At 43.9% G+C, this 20,337-nt stretch overlaps 1 protein-coding gene across 1 annotated transcript in view; it reads right to left on the bottom strand.

The window, feature by feature from the left end:
- The window catches only part of Tango6 (transport and golgi organization 6 homolog), a 165,354-nt gene that overhangs the window by 51,772 nt on the left and 93,245 nt on the right, over positions 1-20,337 (bottom strand). The window contains exon 15 of the mRNA XM_021220424.1: positions 11,746-11,886. Within this exon, the coding sequence (XP_021076083.1) occupies positions 11,746-11,886 (141 nt within the window). The remainder of the gene's footprint in view (positions 1-11,745; positions 11,887-20,337) is intronic.

The raw sequence follows: 20,337 nt of genomic DNA, 5'->3' as shown, positions 1-20,337 counted from the left end.
AGGAAGATGAGAGAGTAAGAGGAGGAGGAAGAAAAAAAAAAATAAAAAAAAAAAAAAAAAAAAAAAAAAGAAAGTCTTAGATGTCCTATAGCTACAAAAGAAATGTTAGAACCTTCAGCTGGTCATGGCAGCATATACCTGTGACCCCAGAATTTGAGAGGCTGAGGCAGAAGGGTAGCCACCATAATGAATTTTACACCAGCCTGTACTTCAGAGTGATATCCTGTTTCAACAAAAAAACAAAATAATCATCAACAAACCTCTCACATACTGAGAACTACCAAATGTCTTCACAAGAAAATTCTATGAAGAATTTAGAAATAAACAACGAACTCTATAGAAAATCTTTAAAAAAAAAAAAAAAAAAAAGAGAGAACCGAGAACAATTCCTAAATCATTTCTGAAGACTGAATTGTCCTAAAACAAACTCAAAACAACGATCTAAAGAAACCATACCCACCTCCAAAAAACCTGAGACTATATACCATAGTCTTTTCATAAAAAAGGCACAGACATGTAACAAAACATGATCAAGCAAAGCAGTAGCAGAGCATAGGAAGTGTAGGAAGTGGTTATATCAAGGGGTCAATGGCTTAGCTAGGAAATCAATCATGACAATCCCTTAGCATTAGGAAATCAATCATGACAATCCCTTAGATAATAGAAGCAAAGTCTGGAAAATCATTATCAGTCTTATTACATATTAATAATTAAAAGAAAAACAATAATCAAAACCAAGACTTAGTTCCAGGTGTAAGTGTAATATCTACAAACCCACCATGCAGGAGGCCAAGACAGGAGGACAGTGGGTTTAATGCCAGTCTAGGCTATATTAGCAAGAGCATGTTTTTATTTAAAAAAAAAAAAAAAGTATAAAAAGTATAAAGCTAACTGGACAAGCTACCTAATTAGTCTTCCATGATGGCATGTGTGTGTGCATGCCTGTGTACATATATGTGTATGTGTTTGTGCATGCATGTATGTGTGTGTGTTTGCATGCAGGACAATAGAAGACTTGCTTAGAACTCATGTTGAGCTTGGGCTCAACAAACACAGCACTGCAGAGACAACAACTAACTCCTTAACATTATTTAACTATAAACATTGTTATGTGTGTATGTGCACACATGCACATGTCACAGCATGTACGTTGCTGTCATGCATCTAACATGTAAGACTCCTACCTATTACTACCCTATCTACCTGGAGACCTGGAGTCAAGCACTGAGCCCTTCCATCAGGAACAAACTTCTAAAGGTGATTTCCTTTACCATCCTTTGCATGGTCAATACAGGTCACTTAAAATCAGAATGCGTTAGTGTTGGAGTTGCTTTTTAGGTTTTTTGGTTTTTGTGTGCTGGAAATAAAACCCAGGACCTCTCACTGCTAATCCAAGCATTCTTCTACTTGGCTACATCGACATCACTAGGCCACACTCTCTGAGTGTGTATGTTTTCCTTCCTTCCTTTTCTTTCTCTTGCTCTTTCTTTGTTCTTGAGACAGGGTCTCCCCAGATAGCTCTATCTGGTCTGAACTTGCTCTGTAGCCCAGGCTGGCCTCAACCTCCCTGAGAACCACCGGCCTCTGCTTCCTAAGTGCTGGCATTAAAGCTGGGTCATTATGCCTGTCTCCTCTCTTCACTTCTCTTCTCCTTCTCCCTCTCCCTCTCCCTCTCCCTCCCCCTTCCCCTTCTCTCTACTATGTATGAGTGGTTTGTCTTCACACGTCTGTGTGCATGCAGTGCCCACAGGGGCCACATAAGAGTGCTGGGTCAACTAGAACTGGAGCTGCAGAGTTATTACCTGCCAATGGGGTGCTGGGAATAGAACCCAGGTCCTGTGGAAGTCAGTGCTCTTAACTATGGATTCACCTCTCCAGCCTCTGGATTCATATTTCATATTTATTATCCTCACCTCTGTCTCTCTCTGTCTCTGTCTCTACCTCCCCCATCTCAGTTTGTTTGTTCTTATTTTAGACAGGGTCTATAAAGCTCTGGCTGTCCTGGAACTCATCATTATGTTGACCAGGCTGGCCTCCAACTCAGAGACCTGCCTGCCTCTGTCTCCCCAGTGCTGGAATTAAAGGTGTGCTAACACACTCAGCTTCGCATTTCTCAAAACAGGACACTTTTACTCTTTGCAATGAAAGCAATGATACAGTAACTTTCTCTTTGAAAGGAGGTCACAATTTTCATTGAATAGATGGTGTGAATTGTGACATCGTTCTGTAAAATAGTATATAGCTATTTAATAGTCATTCTTTCATCTTAATTACCAGCCTAACCCAACTGGAACTCACCACTGCCTGTTAGACAAATCCAATTAGAGCTGTTACTCAGGGTCTGTGAGGGACTGGTCTCTGCAGCCACTGGCAGATTCCAATATCTGCACGAGAGAAAGTCCCTTATAAAACCTACGCATAGCTTCCCAGAAACTTTACCTCATCTCTCGAAGGCTTATAGTATCTACTATAATGTAAATGCTATTAAATAGCTCTTCTATTTTATTGCTTTCAGGATAGTTTTAAGAAAAGGTTTGCACACACGCTTAGTGCACAAAATTTTTTTTTTTTAAAAAATGTCTTCAGGTGCTGGAGAGATGGCTCAGTGGTTAAGAGCACTGACTGACTGCTCTTCCAAAGGTTCTGAGTTCAAATCCCAGCAACCACACGGTGGCTCACAACCATCCGTAATGAGATCTGACTCTCTCTTCTGGTGTGTCTGAAGACAGCTACAGTGTACTTACATATAATAATAAATAAACCTTTAAAAAAAGTCTTCAATCTGCAGTTGGGTGAATTAAGAGACGCTGAACACAGGGATATGAAGGCTGACTATGTTCCATTTTCCTTTGTTTTCTATAATTGGCTGGAAGAAGATGGGTTGTCAGAGCAGCATCTGAGACTGAATAGTCTCTGGACAGATTATAGGTTTCCTAAAATCAGATTATGGGCTTTATTCTGGAGCTGGTTGGGCTGGGAGAAACGTGGGTCCTAGGTATCTCATCGCTTGAATGAACTTTGAGGGGCAAAGGGTTTGCTAGCCTTAAACATAAGGTCCAAGCCAGAAGCATGGAAAGGGGTTGAGAGGGAGTTTTGCAAGTTTCGACAGTTAAAAATACACCCTAAAGCCTGGACCCACCCTTTTTCTAGAAAAGAGTATGCTGAGAGAAGACATGGTTTTGCCTCGGGATTCTGGGTAATTCCACCTGCCATGGCATATGCCAACAAAGATCCATGACTGAGTCCTCTGCCCCACCCTCATTCAAATCTGGATTCCCGATGTCCTACAGGCAAACTCCAGATGGAGCAGCGTGACCTTGGCCTTCTACTCTCCTCTTTACAAGTCTGATGCTGCAAACGGAAACCTGTCTGAGCTTGCTGACTGAAAGACTACATCCTACCTCTAAAAATAATTAAGAAGTGCTGTTCTTTCTGTTTCTCCGTGACACTACCAGCCTGTAGCTGCTCTCACAGGAGACTCACACTTAGTCACACATTCCACCTTCCCTCTCACTGTGGAGCAAAGGCACACACAGTGGGAGACAAATGGATGGGTTTGGAAGTTTAGTTAGAAACCATGGGAGAGTTTTATCTGGGAGACACTGGCAGACTCATTTGTTGCCGTCCAAATGAACATTTCTGAAGGAAAACCTCGCTGTAAAAATGGAGAGTCTTAGAAGCACACGTGTGCTCTAACCTAATCATTTCTCCCCAGGAGCCAATTCTAAGAAAGGAATCAAAGGAACCAGAGGGAGTGAATAGAAAAATCAGCAGCATTCTTCTTGCAATCAGAAAGAAACTAGCATCAGCCCAATTAGAGAACGTTTCCCTACAAGATATCTAAATTAAATCACGGCCCATTCAGGTCATTGATGATAACACAATTGTTAACCACTGTATTTTTAGGAAAGTATTGATATAGAAAGTACTCATGAACTGGACGGGGATAGCTTGAGCTGAGAGTTCAAGGCTAGCTTTGGCAACATTGCAAGACCATTAAAAAGAAAAGGAAAGAGAATGAGAGAAAGCAAGCCAGGAAGTAAGGGAGAAAGAAAGAAAACAGGCTTCAGTGGGGACTCTGAAAGTAAAGACACTTGCCGCTAAGCCTGACAATCCTGGGACCTGGATGCTCAAAGACGAGGACTACTGCATGCTGCCCCTGACCTACACACACAGCACTCACACACACACACACACACACACACACACACACACACACATGCACATACATACACACAGAAAAACACAGAGATCACACAGAAAAATGCACTACAGAATAAATAGAAATAATAAAAGAAGAAAAGTATTCATGAATAATGTTAGATGAAAACAAGAATATACATATAAATATAACTCTGAGAAAAAAGTTATTAAAACCTAACCTGAAGGCTGGCCCTGTAGCTCAACGGTATAGATCATGTACACACGAAACCCTAGGTCTAGTCCTTAGCATCATTCAGGAAAGTAAAATTTAAACCAGGAGTAGTTGACAAATGATGATGAGAGTCTCGTTTTTCATACTTTCAAATACTTTTTAAAAAATGATATGAAATAACCTTGTGTTATTGTACAATTGGGGGACGAGAAAGGTCTATTTATATATTTTAAAATAAACTAATAAATTAGACTGGACTTCTGTCTTTAGCTCCGACCACATTACTGTTCCCAAATTATATGAGTCTAAAGGCTTGAGGAGCTGAGCCACACCCGTGCTGACCGAATCACATGTGGCAGGGCGTATATGTGTGTGTGCATGTATGTCTATGAGTGTGTTTGTGTGTCTGTGAGTGTATGTGTGTGGTGAGGCATGCATGTCACAGTGCCTGGACCACCTTAGGTGTTAGTCCTTATCCTTCATCTTGCTGGGGAGAGAATCTCTTGTTCAACACTGAGCAAAGCTGGCTGGCTGGCCTGGGAGCCTCCAGGAATGCACCAGTGTCCACTTCCATCTTCCTGTGGAAGCACCAGTCCTACGGACACACTATCACATCTACATCTGATTTTACATAGGCTCTGGGGACAAAACTCAGGTCTGCAAACACTGTGGCAAGAACTTCTAGTCACCATATCCCTGACCTTAAAAACATGATTCTAAGCTAGGTGTGTTGCATTCGTGTCTGTAATTCCAGTACTTGCCTGGTAGAGACAAGAGGATAAGGAGTTCAAGGCTAGCCTTGACTCCATAGTCAGCTTGAGGCCAACGTGGTTTAAAAAAAGAAGAAAGAAAGGAAGAAAGAAAGAAAGAAAGAAAGAAAGAAAGAAAGAAAGAAAGAAAGAAAGAAAGAAAGAAAGAAAGCCAGCCAGCCCACTGAGTCCCCATCTGCCAGGCTGGTTTGGTGAAGCTGAGGTCCGTGAACGTTCTGCCTGGTGACATATTACTCACCTATCTTCCCACCTTTCACCTCAAACCTCTGCTGTGAGGGGAGAAATCTCTGAACCATGGCAAAGTGACTTTCCCAGACTGCCCAGCCATGCTGTGCTACAAACAAAACAAAGCGAGGGAACACCAGCAACACACGTCTCTGCACACACTGCACACACTGCCACAGTCAGGTATGTCCACACAATGCCATAGCAGGCCCCTCCCCACCACTGACACCTCCAGCTGAACTCAAAGCTTCCTGCCCCAACTTCCAGCTGTCCACAGGTCTACCATTAAGTGGCTACTCAATAAATGTCTGAGTTTGCGTGTCTATCTATCTGTCTGTCTCTCTTCCTCCCTCCCAGCTTCCTGCTCCCAGGATCTTGCTATGCAGCCCAGGCTGGCCTAGAACTCCTGGCTCCCTCCTTCAGGGTCCTCAGTTAGAAGAGGACAGTCACACTTACTTCAGTAAATGTCTCTGAATTGAACTACGCCATGTCCTTGTCCCCAAGATGAAGTAGGTGGGGAAAATATTCAAGATAAAGAATTTTGAGCCGGGCGGTGGTGGCGCACACCTTTAATCCCAGCACTTGGGAGGCAGAAGCAGGCGGATTTCTGTAGGCCAGCCTGGTCTACAGAGTAAGTTCCAGGACAGCCAGAGCTACACAGAGAAACCCTGTCTCGAAAAACCAAAAAAAAAAAAAAAAAAAAAAAAAAAAAAAAAAAAAAAACAAAACCAAAAACAAAACCCCAAAAAACAAACAAACCAACCAAAAAAACAAAAAAAAAAAAAAAAAAAAAAAGAAAAAAAAAACCGGGCACACAAAAAAAAAAAAAAAAAAAAAAAAAAAAAAAAAAAAAAAAAAAAAAACAAAACCAAAAAACAAAAAACAAAATAAAACAAAAAAATAAAAGAATTTTGAACTTTAGAAAGTACAGACAATGAGGAATTTGTGGTTTCAAACTTGATAAATCTAAATTCAAATTCAGAGAGTGGCTGGATATCACTACAGGCAGGATTGTTAATAGTGTTGCATCAAAGATTTGTGACCCCAGCTTGAAAAGGAACCACATACAGATAAAAAGCAACTTCTGATGAGTATGATTCAGTGGTCAAGTGTGTGCTTAGCACGTGTGAGGTCCCAGGTTCAGTCCCTAGCATCACACCCAAAATTCAACCAAACAAATTTTAAAAAGCAAAACAACAATAATAAACCCAATCTTTACTCTTACCCATTCCTCATGATGAGAAAACAACGCATCCCCTAAACACAGCAGGCATTTAGTAGTTCAGCTTCTGGTCCATTAAAGAGGTCAGACGGAAGACCAAGGGTAAAGCACTGAGTGACTTCAAAGGTGGCCACAAGCTCTGAAGGCAGGTAGCAGAGAGCTATCCTTGCAACATTCTGAGCAGATAACTTAGTAGCAGGGCCCTTGCCTAGAATGCACAAGGCCATGGGTCTGATTCTCAGCAACCCATACCAAAATGAAAAATGTGCTAGCATGATTGGTAGAAAATACATCAAGTTAGCTGTGTAGAAATGTAAGAGAATCTGTGGGTGTTCTATGGAAATGAATAAATAATTCCTTAAAAGATTTATTTTTTAAAATTATGTTTCTGGGGGGGGGTTGTGTGTGGAGAGTGGGGGTGTGTGCACATAAGTGCAGGGTATTGTGGAGGCCATAGCCATCAGATCCCCCTGGTGCTGGACTTATAGGCAGGTCTGAGCTGCCTGATGATGGGTGCTAGGAATCGAACTCAGGTCCTTGGGAAGAGCAGCACATGCTTTTACTGCTAAGCCACAGCCCCGGGGATGAATATGTTTTAAGAATGAGAAACTAAGGCCAGGCATTGTGGCGCACGCCTTTAATCCCAGCACTTGGGAGGCAGAGGCAGGCAGATTTCTGAGATCGAGGTCATCCTGGTCTACAAAGTGAGTTCCAGGACAGCCAGGGCTATACAGAGAAACCCTGCCTTGAAAAACAAAACAAAACAAAACAAAACAACAACAAAAAAAAAGAATGAGAAACTAAGCCTAATAACTGGAAATGCATCTGTGTGACATGTGTCAACATATACCTGAGTCAGCAGAGGGACTCCCTAGGTTGAGGAACAGAAAATTTGGAGTATGTCATTCATACAAAGATGAAGTTTACATAACTGTTAAGTAACTGCGGGATGGGTCTCCTGAGGTCCCAGCTGGCCTCAACTTCACTCCGCAGAGGAGGATACCCTGGATCTCCAGATCTCCCAGCTCCACCTTCCTAGGGCTAGGATTATGGCTGTGTGTCAGCACACCCGGTTAATGTCTTACATGTTCCTAGGTGGTTTTTCTTTTAATGCAATATTACATAATAGCACACAGATTACTATCAATATCAACATTGGACCACACAAGAGGAAACAGATGGAAAAATATTTGGGATGACTGGCAACTTAACAATTTGTTAATATTACATTTCTAAAAGTTAAAAAAAATTAAATAGTTTCTTTAAAAAGACAAAGTCAAAATCCTACCTCAATGATCTCTACATCAAAAGGGACACACAGACACACACACACACACACACACACATTAAGATAGATTTACCTATACCAAAACAAACAAAATTATAACTTTGTTTCAGAAACAAAACTAAAATAGTAACAACAGAAGAAGAAAACATCTACACTATAAACATCAATGATTCAAGATCTTTAAATACACAGACTCAAAAAAATGAAACTGTAGGGTTGGAGAGATGGCTCAGCAGGTAGAATGCATAGTCCTCCCTCCCTTCTTCTCTCCTCTCCTCTCTCTTTCCTTCTTTCTTCCTTTCCCTTCTCCTTCCTTCCTTCCTTCCTTTCTTCCTTCCTTCCTTCCTTCCTTCCTTCCTTCCTTCCTTCCTTCCTTCCTTCCTTCCTTCCTTCCTTCCTTTTGGTTTTCTAGACCTAGCTTTGTAGACCAGGCTGACCTTGAACTCATAGAGATCTGTCTGCCTAAGACTGCATACTATTAGAGAGGACCTCAGTTCCCAGACTGCATACTCTTAGAGAGGACCTCAGTTCCCAAACTGCAAACTCTTAGAGAGGACCTCAGTTCCCAGCACCCAAATCAGGTGTCTCATGACCACCTGTAACTCCACAGCCTGGAGTCCAGTGTGTCTAAATTCCAAAATACTTGCACACACACAAAGTTAAAAATAATAAAAATAAACCTTTATAAAGTGAAATCCTGTCTGGGTATGGTGATCTATAATCCTCAAATTCAGCATTTGAGAAACTGAAGCAGGAAGACTGCAAGTGGAAGGCCAGCCTGGGCTATAAAGCAGGACTTTATCTTAAAAAAAGGAGGAAAAGGAAGAAGAAGTAGTAGTAGTAGTTATATCCATAAAGTCTCACCAACATGACTTCTTAAAGATGTGCTGATCAAGAACAACGATAGACATACCAAAGTGGACAGGGGAAGACCCTGGGGCCTCCACCCCACACAAAGAACTCCAGGCCACCACAGAAAGCTGAGAGCAGGAGAGACAGCCTTCCCAGGGATAAGCCACCAACTGGTTATCCAAAGGGTCAGCCATTATTAATGCATATATGCATGCAATACCAATTAATGAAAAAACTGCCATAAAATTGAAAGACAGCAAAAACTGAAATATGGGAGGTATATGGGAAGGTATGGAGGGAAGGAGAAAACGATGCAATTATGAACTCAAAAATAAAAGAAGTAATAAAAAAAATGCCAAAAAAACAGAAAAAAAAATGTATCTAGATAGGATTGTCCACGATTAGTTAACCCACAGCAGTTACTGGGTCTATAACAAAGAGGTCCCCCCAAAAAGACCAGGGTTAAGCTCAACATCACTGAGAGTGGATGACCTGAGAAGTACAGTATGTTTACACTTCCAGATTTAACCTAGTTCACAAGTGTCTAGCTCTCCCAGCACACTAGAAATGGGGATTAATTCCATTAAAATGAGGTTCAAGAACAATCAAAGTAAACTGAAAATGATAAAATTTTTTTTTTCAGAAGATTGCTTAACTCTGGGGCAGGCAGACTAGAAAGGGCAAAGGAAGCTTTCTGGGTTATTGGGCTTTGCTGGTTTGAGTGGTAGTAAGTACACCGAGTGCCATAAAATCAGGGCACCGCGAACACTGCTGACTACACAGTCTATCCCGAGGGATTTTTGTTTTGTTTATATTTGTTTGATTGATTTTGATTTTTGAGAGCAACTCACTATGTAGGCCTGGCTGCCTGGAACTTACCTTGTGGACCATGCTGGCCTTGAACTCACAGAGACTTGCCTGTCTCTGCTACCACAGCCAGCCCTAGTTTTAAAAACAGAAAGAGAAATGAACTCTTGTTGCTTTCCCACCACCACCTAGGAGCTGAGGGGAGGCCAAGAGCAGGCTCTGCCGCACTGCACCCAGCTCCCTCCTCACCACTACAAACTGCTGACTCGGGAACAAGGCCCAGGCAAGACAACTGGGGTGCAAAATAGGCCAGCTTCATAACACTGGGGCTTATGAGGACCTCACACATCAGCACAATAAAATACTGCTGTGCCACACAGGTACGCCTTATTTAACTGTAAAGGGCTCCAAGGCCCTCCCTCTGTGCACCTGGCACACTGGCACAAGGTCCTCCCTTTGTGCACCTGGCACATTGGCACAGGTGCTGCCCCCTTATCCAAGAAGCTGAATATCAGAGCTCTTCAGATTTCATAATTTTCTGAACTTTGCAATACTTTAATATGCCTAAATATAAATACAAAATTAATTTCTGTTTTGAGTACCATCGTATGCCTAAACTGAAAGCAATTTTACTTAAAACATTTTTTTTTGATTTTTTTTTTTTTTTTTGAGACAGGGTTTCTCTGTGTAGCCCTGGCTGTCCTGGAACTCACTTTGTAAACCAGGTTGGTCTCAAACTCAGAAATCCACCTGCCTCTGCCTCCCAAGTGCTGGGATTAAAGGCATGCGCCACCAGTGACCGGCAAAACATTTTTTTTTTAAATAAAACAAAGTTTTGTGGTTCAGAAATTTCCACTTTTGATGTCATGACAAGCACTCAAAAAGTTTAGATTTTGGACCATTTGGGATTTCAAATTTTCAGATTATAGGTGTTGGATGATGATGTGAACAAGATGACTGGCCATGAGTGGCACACGCCTTTAACTCCAGCACTTGGGAGGCAGAGGCAGGTGGATCTCTGAGTTTGAGGCCACTCTGGTCTACAGAGCAATTTCCAGGACAGCTGGGGCTTTCCAGTATGGTCTGAGCCATCTCTCCAGTGCCCCTCTTATGGTTTCTCTTTTTCTTAAACTTTTAATTTTTATTTATTTATTTTCTTGGCAATATTAGGGATTAAACCCAGGTCCTTACAGAGTTTAGGCAAGTACTCTATCATTGAGCTATATCCCCATGCCTCTTTCAACATTTGAAATAGGGTCTTACTTAGTTGGGCAGGTTTTTTTTTTAACTCTTTCTGGAAAGCAGGCAGGACTCAAACTATGACACACACACACACACACACACACACACACACTGCCACCTCAGTCTCTTCAATAGCTGGGATCACAGTTACTAGGTCCACTTGCTTCTTTTAATTTTATTATTGGAATATGGCCTCATATGGTATGAATATCCTCATTTGTACATGCGGACACTGAATGAAGAAGCACCAGGAAGGAGAGGAGAGGATCCCTAACCGAGCCAGAGCAGCTCACAGAAAACACCTCTGCAGCTTCTAGGCAGAGAGCAACTTCACGTCAGGGGGTCTGTCCTTCGCCCTATCACTCACGGCGAAGGAATACTGGACACACTGCTGAAGGCAGCTGAGCCACAGCCTCACATCCACCACAGCTCTAACAACTTGCTTAAAGGACTGGTTGGGAAACTGGTTGCGACCATCCACACTGGCAACCTGGCACGGCGGACAGTCCTCGCTAGCTCTCCATTCCCCGGCCTGCTTGGATTTCACCCTGGTGGGCTTGCTCCTCTCAGGTGTCAAGTCTCTTTCCAGGTCCATTACACATTGACCTCCAAGCTGGGGCACCCATACTCCCAGCGCTCTGGCGGCTGAGGCAGCAGGCTGTGACATAGAGGCCTGCCCGCTTGAGTACTGCCTAAACAGTGTATCTCAGATCAGCTAGCCTGCATTCTGAGAGCCCACCCCACTCACAGGGGCCCCAGCAAAGCACAGCTCTTGGAGAGGGAGACTAAGCAGCCGTGGGGAAAGAAATCTTCACAGAGCCTTGGCTGAGCATGTGTTCAATCCCTAACCAGTCATCATCATTAATCGGTCCTCACCTGCTGGCAGAGGGGCCTTCCAGTACACAGACAGAGCAATACTGCACTGCCCAGTGTCAGAGGAATGGAGTGAACAAACCAGACTCACCCAGTGCCCTGACAACTCGCATCAGGACCTCGCCAACCTTCATTCTGGTCTCAGGGCTGTGCTTGTCTTTCCCACTGTCGTATTTGGCCAACAGATCAACCAAGATTTCTTCAGGATACACATCTGAGAGAAGGGCAACCCCTGGGTTCAAAACAGAAAGAAAGAAAGAACTCATTATGTAGGATGGGAAGACAAGTAACCTAGATATCTGTGATGGGATGGATACAAAGATTGATTTATTTGTTTTTACATTTGTGTGTGTGTGTGTGTGTGTATCAGAGGACAAGTGTAGGAGTCAATTCTGTCCTTTCTCCCACCTGCATCCTGGGTATTGAACTCGGGCCATCAGCCTTGGTGGCACGGCACCTTGACTCTAAGCCATCTCAGCAGCCCACATTTAAACCTACCTGTAACACTGCAGGCCAAGGCTGTCTCTATTAGGACAGATGCTCTTTGTAAGTGGAAGATGGTGACTGGGAACCCACATCTCTGGATTTGCTAATCCTAGCTAGGGCTCTGAGGTACTGCCATGGACATCTGCAGTACAGGCTAGGTCCCTATAAATCATGGCTGGAATTGACACAGCAGCAAGGGACCACCAGGGATCCTCTGGATTTTACGATTCTAGGGTTTGGTGAGAGGAAATGTTCTGTGGACTTCAGCCCAAAGCACAGAAGTGCTTCCTACCTTTGCCATAGCTCTTCATTACAGTCTGATTTCTCTTGTAAAACTGTGATTGACACAGCAATTTCCCCATTTTCAGAGCCTTCTGGGCACGGCAGGTATCAGATCTCAGATGATGGCCAATTTCCTGGACCCCTTCTGCCATCCATGCAGGGCCTCCACAGTATGTACCCTACAAAAGTGCTATCACACCTGAGCCCAGCTTTATACTCAACCTCAGCATGGATGCAGTAAGGGGGAAATGACCTTAGAGAATAAGCCTGCTGCTCTCCACACTGTAGAAATTCTTGCTCAGAGAGGAAAGGTTATCCCCTTCTAAAGGGAGGATGCACATCTCTCCTGCGGCCAGGAAAAAGAAACCACACATAAAGAAGGAAGTGTTTCCGAGGGCTCCCCAATTGTAGCTCAGCCTCTCAGGTTGCCAATGCCAGGTCAGCTTTTCCAAAGCCTCTAATTGTTCTGCCTGCTTCCACCCTTACTGCATATGGTGGGAACCACTGCTTAAAATTACAAATGAGGCCCCTTCATTCTGTGTGCCAATCCTCAGTGTTTCCTCTTTTCCCCTAAAGAAGCCCCATGCCCCCCTCTGTCTTGCCCCATCCCTCTCCCTGAAATCCAAGGACCACAGAACCCTCTCTGAGTATGCTAGTCTTTGCTCCTTGTCCTGAACAACTCTGCCTACCTAGGTGTTGTCTGTTTGTTATTTTTACCTTTTAGCATAGCAAGCTGTTCTTGGCCTGTTTCTGAGGCTGTGGATGTTCCCTTTGAGGAGTAGAGCAGTGCTTTGGAGTGAAGAGTTGGGGAAGTGACGTTTGCTGGACAGAACTTTGTTATCTAGGATTCTGAAACCACCCTTTCCCAATGTCTCTCCTGCTAGTGTTTATTTCTATTTTCTCTCTTTCTCCAGTCCTTAGTAGAAATAGTTATTCACTTCTTCAAACATACTATTCTAGCCAAACAGCCATATAGCTGTGTCTCTCTATGTCTCCTGACACCACCTTGGGGTTCCTTTGGGAATCAGTGGTTCACACTCCCAGTCTCTGTCTGAGGGCTACTTAAGTGTGCTGGAAAGCCACTTGCCCTCCTTCTGGCTGGGACTCAGGCTGACAAACTACAACACTCTGCCCCATCCCTACCACAATGATTGGTTCAGGAATAGGCAAGGAGTCTAGAACCCAGATTGGAACTCCAAGAGAAGGTAGCCCGTCACCCCTAGTGTCCTGGACTTCCAGTGCCTACTGTGAAGATAAAACCTACCCAACAAGACACCAGCACAGAGACAAGACGCAGGCCATGAAAGGAGGGAAGGGAAGAGCCTGGGGAGACTCTGAGCCTCCAGGTCTGACTGGACTACTCAGCAGGCTTTTTGGACACAGAAGCTAAGAAACTCTAGCGTATGTTTCGAGAGAAGGTTTCTTTGTGTAGCGTTGGCTGAACATCAGGCTGGCCTTGAACTCACAGAGATCTGCTTGCCTCTGCCTCCAAAGTGCTAGGATTAAAGGTGTGTACTGCCATTACCTGGACTTTCCTTCTGTCTTTTTTCCCAGTTCTCCAACCTTCTAACTTCCTGTGCTGGCTAGTTCTGTGTCACCATGACATAGGCTAGAGTTATTTGAGAGGGAACCTCAAGTGAGAAGATAATTCCATAAGATCACACTGCAGGACATTTTCTTAATTAGTGATTGATGGGGAGGGACCAGACCATTGTAGGTAATGGCATCCCAACTTCACAACTAAACTGCCTCCCTTTCCCTGGGCAGAGAACAACCACCCAAAGTACGGAAAATGACCTACTCATTCCAACTCCTCAGATGCTTCTGCAAACAGAGAAACTCTGTTCCAGGCTACTGACCTTCTGATCCTCCTGCCCCGGCCTCCCAAATGATGGAGTATAATCACACACTACCATATCTGGATTTCTTGAACTGTACAGATGATGATTTCTAGTGCTGGGGATTCACGAGGGCCATTGACTACATCTGTAGCTTAAACTGCACATGCGGATGAAGCCTATGATGAGGGAAGGGACTATGGTACTCAGAAAGCTATTACCTACATGTATTGAAACATTACACGGCACACTATGAACATGTACAATTTAAATTTTTTTTTTTTTTTTGGTTTTTCGAGACAGGGTTTCTCTGTATAGCCCTGGCTGGCCTCGAACTCAGAAATCCGCCTCTGCCTCCCAAGTGCTGGGATTAAAGGTGTGTGCCACCACGCCCGGCACAATTTAAATTTTTATTACATGTACTTATGTATGTGTGTGTGCATGTGCCATGTGTGTACGTGGAGGTCAGAGACAACCTGCAGGAGTTGGTTCTCTCCTTCTACCATGCTGGTCCCAGACATTAAACCGGGTCACGGCGCTTGGCAGCAGGTGCCTCTACCCACTGAACTACCTTATCTTGCTCCTCGTCCTTCTTTCTCTCGAACTGTCCTCCCCCTCCCTCCCCTTTTAAGACAGGACCTCAGCCAGGTACCGCAAGGTGTACACAAAGAACCCTGTCTTGAAAAATCGAGAAGAGGAAGAAGAGGAAGGGGAAGGGGAAGGGGATGACAACAGGATCTTATTACATAGCCATGGGGGCCTGTAACTCACTGTGTAGACCACGTTGGTCTGCAGAGACCCACCTGCCTCTGCCCCCCATGTGCTAGGATTATGTCCGCGCACACACTCGCCGAGCGCCCCTATATGTTTATGTATTACTTAGCTTCCTTCCCCCTCCCCTTTCCTTTTCTCCTTTCCTTTCCTTTCCTTTCCTTTCCTTTCCTTTCCTTTCCTTTCCTTTCCTTTCCTTTCCTTTCCTTTCCTTTCCTTTTCTTTTCTGTTTTTCGAGACAGAGTTTTTCTGTGTAGCCCTGGCCATCCTGGAACTCACTCTGTAGACCAGGCTGGCCTCGAACTCAGGAATCCGCCTGCCTCTGCCTCCCAAGTGCTGGGATTAAAGGCGTGCGCCACCACTGCCCAAAAGATTTATTCATTTTGTATATGTGAGTACACTGTAGCTGTCATCAGACACCCCAGAAGAGGGCATCAGATCTCATTACAGATGGTTGTGAGCCACCATGTGGTTGTTGGGATTTGAACTCAGGACCTCTGGAAGAGCAGATGGTGCCCTTAACCACTGAGCCATCTCTTCAGCCACCCCCCCTCCTTTTCTTGCGACAGTTTTTCATGTAACCCAGGCTGATCTTAAACTCATTCTATAGCCAAGGAAGACCTTGAACTTCTCAGTCTCCTATTTCCCAAGTGCCCGATAGATCTAAACAAAAATCCAAATAAAGAGCACTTCTTGTCTTCTTTTTTAGGCTTTTAGATAGATAAAAATAGGCTAAAACAGCATGGCATATCTCAAATGCAGAGGGAAAGGCACTGCCAAGGGCAGAGTCTCAGTTCCAAACTGGCTTTGGCTGCCCCTGCGGTGTAAAAGAAAATGGCTTCCTGTGAGCTAAACGAGGGAAAGTCAAGATCTCACATTTCATAGAATGGCCTGCATTCTTAGGAAAATGGTGAAAATGGTCCACTGGGTTAAAAAACTATATAAATTCTGCATTAAGTCAGAAATTCTACTCTAAGAATTTATTCTAACACACATCAGTACAAGTAAATCATTACTATGCATAAAAATCATCACTGTGGCACTATTTATAATAGAAGTGACTCAAATCAAATTAAATGCTAACGAATAGAGAGCTGGTTAAATCATGGTCATTCATCCAGTAAAACCTGATGTACCCCTCCCCCACACGAATGAAGCAGCAGCTTTTTAAGAGCTGTTACAGAATTAATTCCAAGTCCCATTGTTAAGGGAAAACTGAGATTACAACAGTGTGTTCAGAATTCAACTGTACTTAAAACAGAGGAAATACACATTTATCAAATATTCCCAGAATAGACATGGAAATCTAAGCTACATTTGCGACCAAATGTGGCATAATAACCATAAATATCTATGTTTTCATCTTCCTTAAATCTCCCTTGAGTGGCAATGGAGGAGAGGGGAGGGGAATGCAGGGGAGGGGAGGGGACGGGAGGGAAGGGAGAGGAGGGGCAGAAGAGTGAAGCAGCGGGTGGAGAGAAGAGAAGGAAAGGTGTAAGTCCACAAATAAGGACAACAGAGTCTGAGACAAGTGTCTGCAGTCCAGAGCAACAGACAGAACAAGGAGCAGAACAATGATATGTGTTTGGCAAGACTGTTGGACCCTCTGGAAACACTTAGGGACAAGTACTTGAGGAAGCAAACACAGAAGACAGGCTGATTACTGGGCTTCACTGCCAATGAACATCCACAGGGTAAGCAACAAGCACTGCCTAAAGACGCAGTCTAAAGTTGGAATGGGGTGGGCCAGGGATGAGAGCACGTGCTACTCCTGCAGAAGCCCAACACTCACAAAGAAACTTACAATCCCAACATCAATTCCAGGAGACCAGGACCCTCTTCTGCCTCTATGCACAAGTACACAGAGTGCACACACATACGTGTGAGCAAAACGTTCATACAAATACGTATAAAAAAACCCAAATCTTAAAAAAACATTTAAAGGGTAGGTTTTTAAAAAGGAGAGGGGGAATGGCTGTTCATAGTAGCATTCATGTGTAATTCCAACACTTTGGAGGTAGAGGTAGACAGATCACAAGTTCAAAGCTATACTCAATTACATGGTGAGTCTGAGGTCATTCTAGGCTGTATGAGCCTCTGTCTCCAAAAACCCTAACCAAACAAACACAAGCACATGCTGTCAGGAGGACAGGATGATTGTGAATGTCTGCACTTGCACCCAGCCCTTGAAAACTAGAAAGACAAAGATATGTATCCATCAGTAGGAGAAGTTATAGTCTGAAAGGACAATGAGTTACAAAAGATATGTATCTATCAGTAGGAGAAGTTCTAGTCTGAAAGGACAATGAGTAACAAAAGATATGTTTCCATCAGTAGGAGAAGTTCTAGTCTGAAAGGACAATGAGTNTCCATCAGTAGGAGAAGTTCTAGTCTGAAAGGACAATGAGTAACAAAAGATATGTTTCCATCAGTAGGAGAAGTTCTAGTCTGAAAGAACAATGAGTTACAAAAGATATGTATCCATCAGTAGGAGAAGCTCTAGTCTGAAAGGACAATGAGTTACAAAAGATATGTATCCATCAGTAGGAGAAGTTCTAGTCTGAAAGGACAATGAGTTACAAAAGATATGTATCTATCAGTAGGAGAAGCTCTAGTCTGAAAGGACAATGAGTTACAAAAGATATGTTTCCATCAGTAGGAGAAGTTCTAGTCTGAAAGGACAATGAGTTACAAAAGATATGTATCCATCAGTAGGAGTTCTAGTCTGAAAGGACAATGAGTTACAAAAGATATGTATCCATCAGTAGGAGAAGTTCTAGTCTGAAAGGACAATGAGTTACAGTCCAGGGAAGTGGTCTGCTGAGCACTGCGATGACTCCTACAATCCCAGCATTTGGGGGGCAGAGGAGGATCATAAGTTCAAGGCCAGCCTGGGTTACATACCTTAAGGCTAGCCTGACAAAGGCGGGAGAAAGGAAGTGGGGGGGGGGAGGAGAAAAGGAGGGCAGGGAGGGAGAGACAGAGAAGACAAAAGACAAGGAGAAGGGATCAGATGCAAAGAACCTTTCTTTATGACTACGAAGAAACACTCACTGATTATGTATTGTTCGGAGACCATGTCAGAAGGGAGAGGAAGAAGGAGGCCATGCCTCAGCCAGGTATGTCCACTGATATAGGGGCGTTCTCATTACAGTGGAAACTAATGATAATTTCAACACCCAAATTCCAGGAAATTGCACAAACTAGGGAAGCTGGTTATTATATCAAGGACTGCATAACGGCTGTCTTTGTAATTACAATGAATGATAACATCAGGCATGCCAATATGATGTTTAATTACGAAGGCTCCAAAGCTGTGCTGACTACAAACAGGTCTAAAAATTCACACCGAGGCAGGATAGTGTTAGTCAAGTCTGAAGAAAAGAAGGGTTACACTAGGGAACACTGGTGGCCAGCGGCTGAAGATCAGTAAGAACCTAGAGCACCTGGCTAGCTATCAAATCCTCTCACACTTACTTATTTTATTTGTTTGTGTTTGTGTGTGTGCTTGCTCAAGCATGTCCTGGAGGACATGGGAAAGTCAAGAGGACAACTTGTGGGAGTCACTTTCATTACGTGGGTTCTGCAGATCAAACTCAGGTCAACAGGAGTGTTCACCACTCAGTTATCTCAGTGAGCTCTTTAATAAGGTCCAAGTAATAAATCCATACTCAAGGCAATACTGTGAAGTTTGTTTAAGTAGTTTCCTAATTTCCACTTTGAATATGTGAACCTGTGTTTACTGACAGCCACGCAGAAGTTCCCTGAATCATGAAATTACATTTTTTATTTTTTTCCTCTTTTCAACACGTACTGAGTTTGTTCTTTGATGATTGTACACACATCTAACCTGCACCCTGATGATTATAACCACCCTCCGTTCTTATTTTTTGAGGCAAGACAGAGTCTCCCGTAGCCCAGCAAGTCTTGAATTCCATATGTAGCTAAGGCTGGACTTGAATTTCTGCTCCTACCACCACCTGAGCGCTGGGAATACAGGTGTGTACCGCAATGCCCAGCCTTGGTTATCTGTGCATATGTATGTGGCGGTCAGAGGTCAACATGAGGTGTCTTTCTTAGTCACCTCCACTTTAGTTTTAGAGACAAAGCCTCACACCAAGCCTCACCAGTTGACTGGACTGGCGAGTGAGCCCTGGGACACCCCTGTCTCTGCCTTCCCAGCGCTGGGACCATCAGTGCGCATGACCACATCTGGATTTTTATGTGAGTGTGAGGAATCAGACAAATCTCAGGGCCTCATATTTGCACAGCAAGCACTTTACCAAATGAGCATCCCTGCTCCATGAAACATTATCGCTAAGAAACTACCAGGAAACCACTAACACACACCACACCTAGTGTCCTGCAAACAGCAAGCACGGCACATGCGCCCATTGCATGCACCCATCCCATCCATGCACAGACAGTCCTTTGAAGAGGGCCCATTATCATTTCTAATTTCACTGAGGAGACAGTGAAGAGCAGAGAGTTGAGAACAGAGCTGGCACATGGCAAAGCTGAGCTGCCATCCTTCTCACATCACAGCCCACCTGGCAGCAGTGCCCAGGAAAATGACTCCAGGAATAGTACGAGCCTCTCAGCACTCTAACCCTAAAGATAGCAAACCTCATGCTTGCAAGAACAGGCAACACCAGCCTTGCTCCAGGACATGCACTTTCTGCAGGACTCCAAGGCCCTCAGGGAATGGTGGCTCACACTCTGTATACCAAGTACGCATTCACAGGGTCCAGATGGGCTTCCTGGGGAATACTTTTTTCCACTTGGTATATTTATTTAGCTTGTGAAAAAGGAACTTAGTGATGTTAATGCAATTTACAAATGCTTCTAATGTGAAATGTTGCCAGCATTAGTGATGCCAGAAGAATCACACAAATGGGAAATGGAAAGCGAGGGCTTCAGCCTGCTTTCTAACCAGCTGCTCAAACTCCCCCACCCAACAGTTTTATAGGCTGCCTCTACCAAGTAAGAGCTTATAGGTGAGCCCAGAGAGAAGCAGTAAGAGAGCAGAGAACAAGGGAACCATCAAGTAGGCTGTGGAGACAGCTCAGTGGGAGTCTGACAACCCTAAGTCTGAATCGTCAGAGCTCATGGTCGCTGGGTAAGGCAGGGCGAGATGGGAGGCTGGCAGTGCTGAACAGCAGAGACCACCTCAGACGAGGTGAAAATGCAGGACTGACACCTGAAGTTTGCCTCTGACCTACACATGAGCACTTAAGTACACACATGTGTATATGCAACACCTACACACAAAGATGTTCACACACACCATGTACACATAAATCCCC

This window comes from Mus pahari, chromosome 20 (genome assembly GCF_900095145.1).
Source record: "Mus pahari chromosome 20, PAHARI_EIJ_v1.1, whole genome shotgun sequence".
NCBI classification, from domain to species: Eukaryota; Metazoa; Chordata; class Mammalia; order Rodentia; family Muridae; genus Mus; species Mus pahari.
The sequence above is the reverse complement of the archived record's forward strand: the minus strand, read 5'-3'. Positions and strand labels throughout refer to the sequence as shown.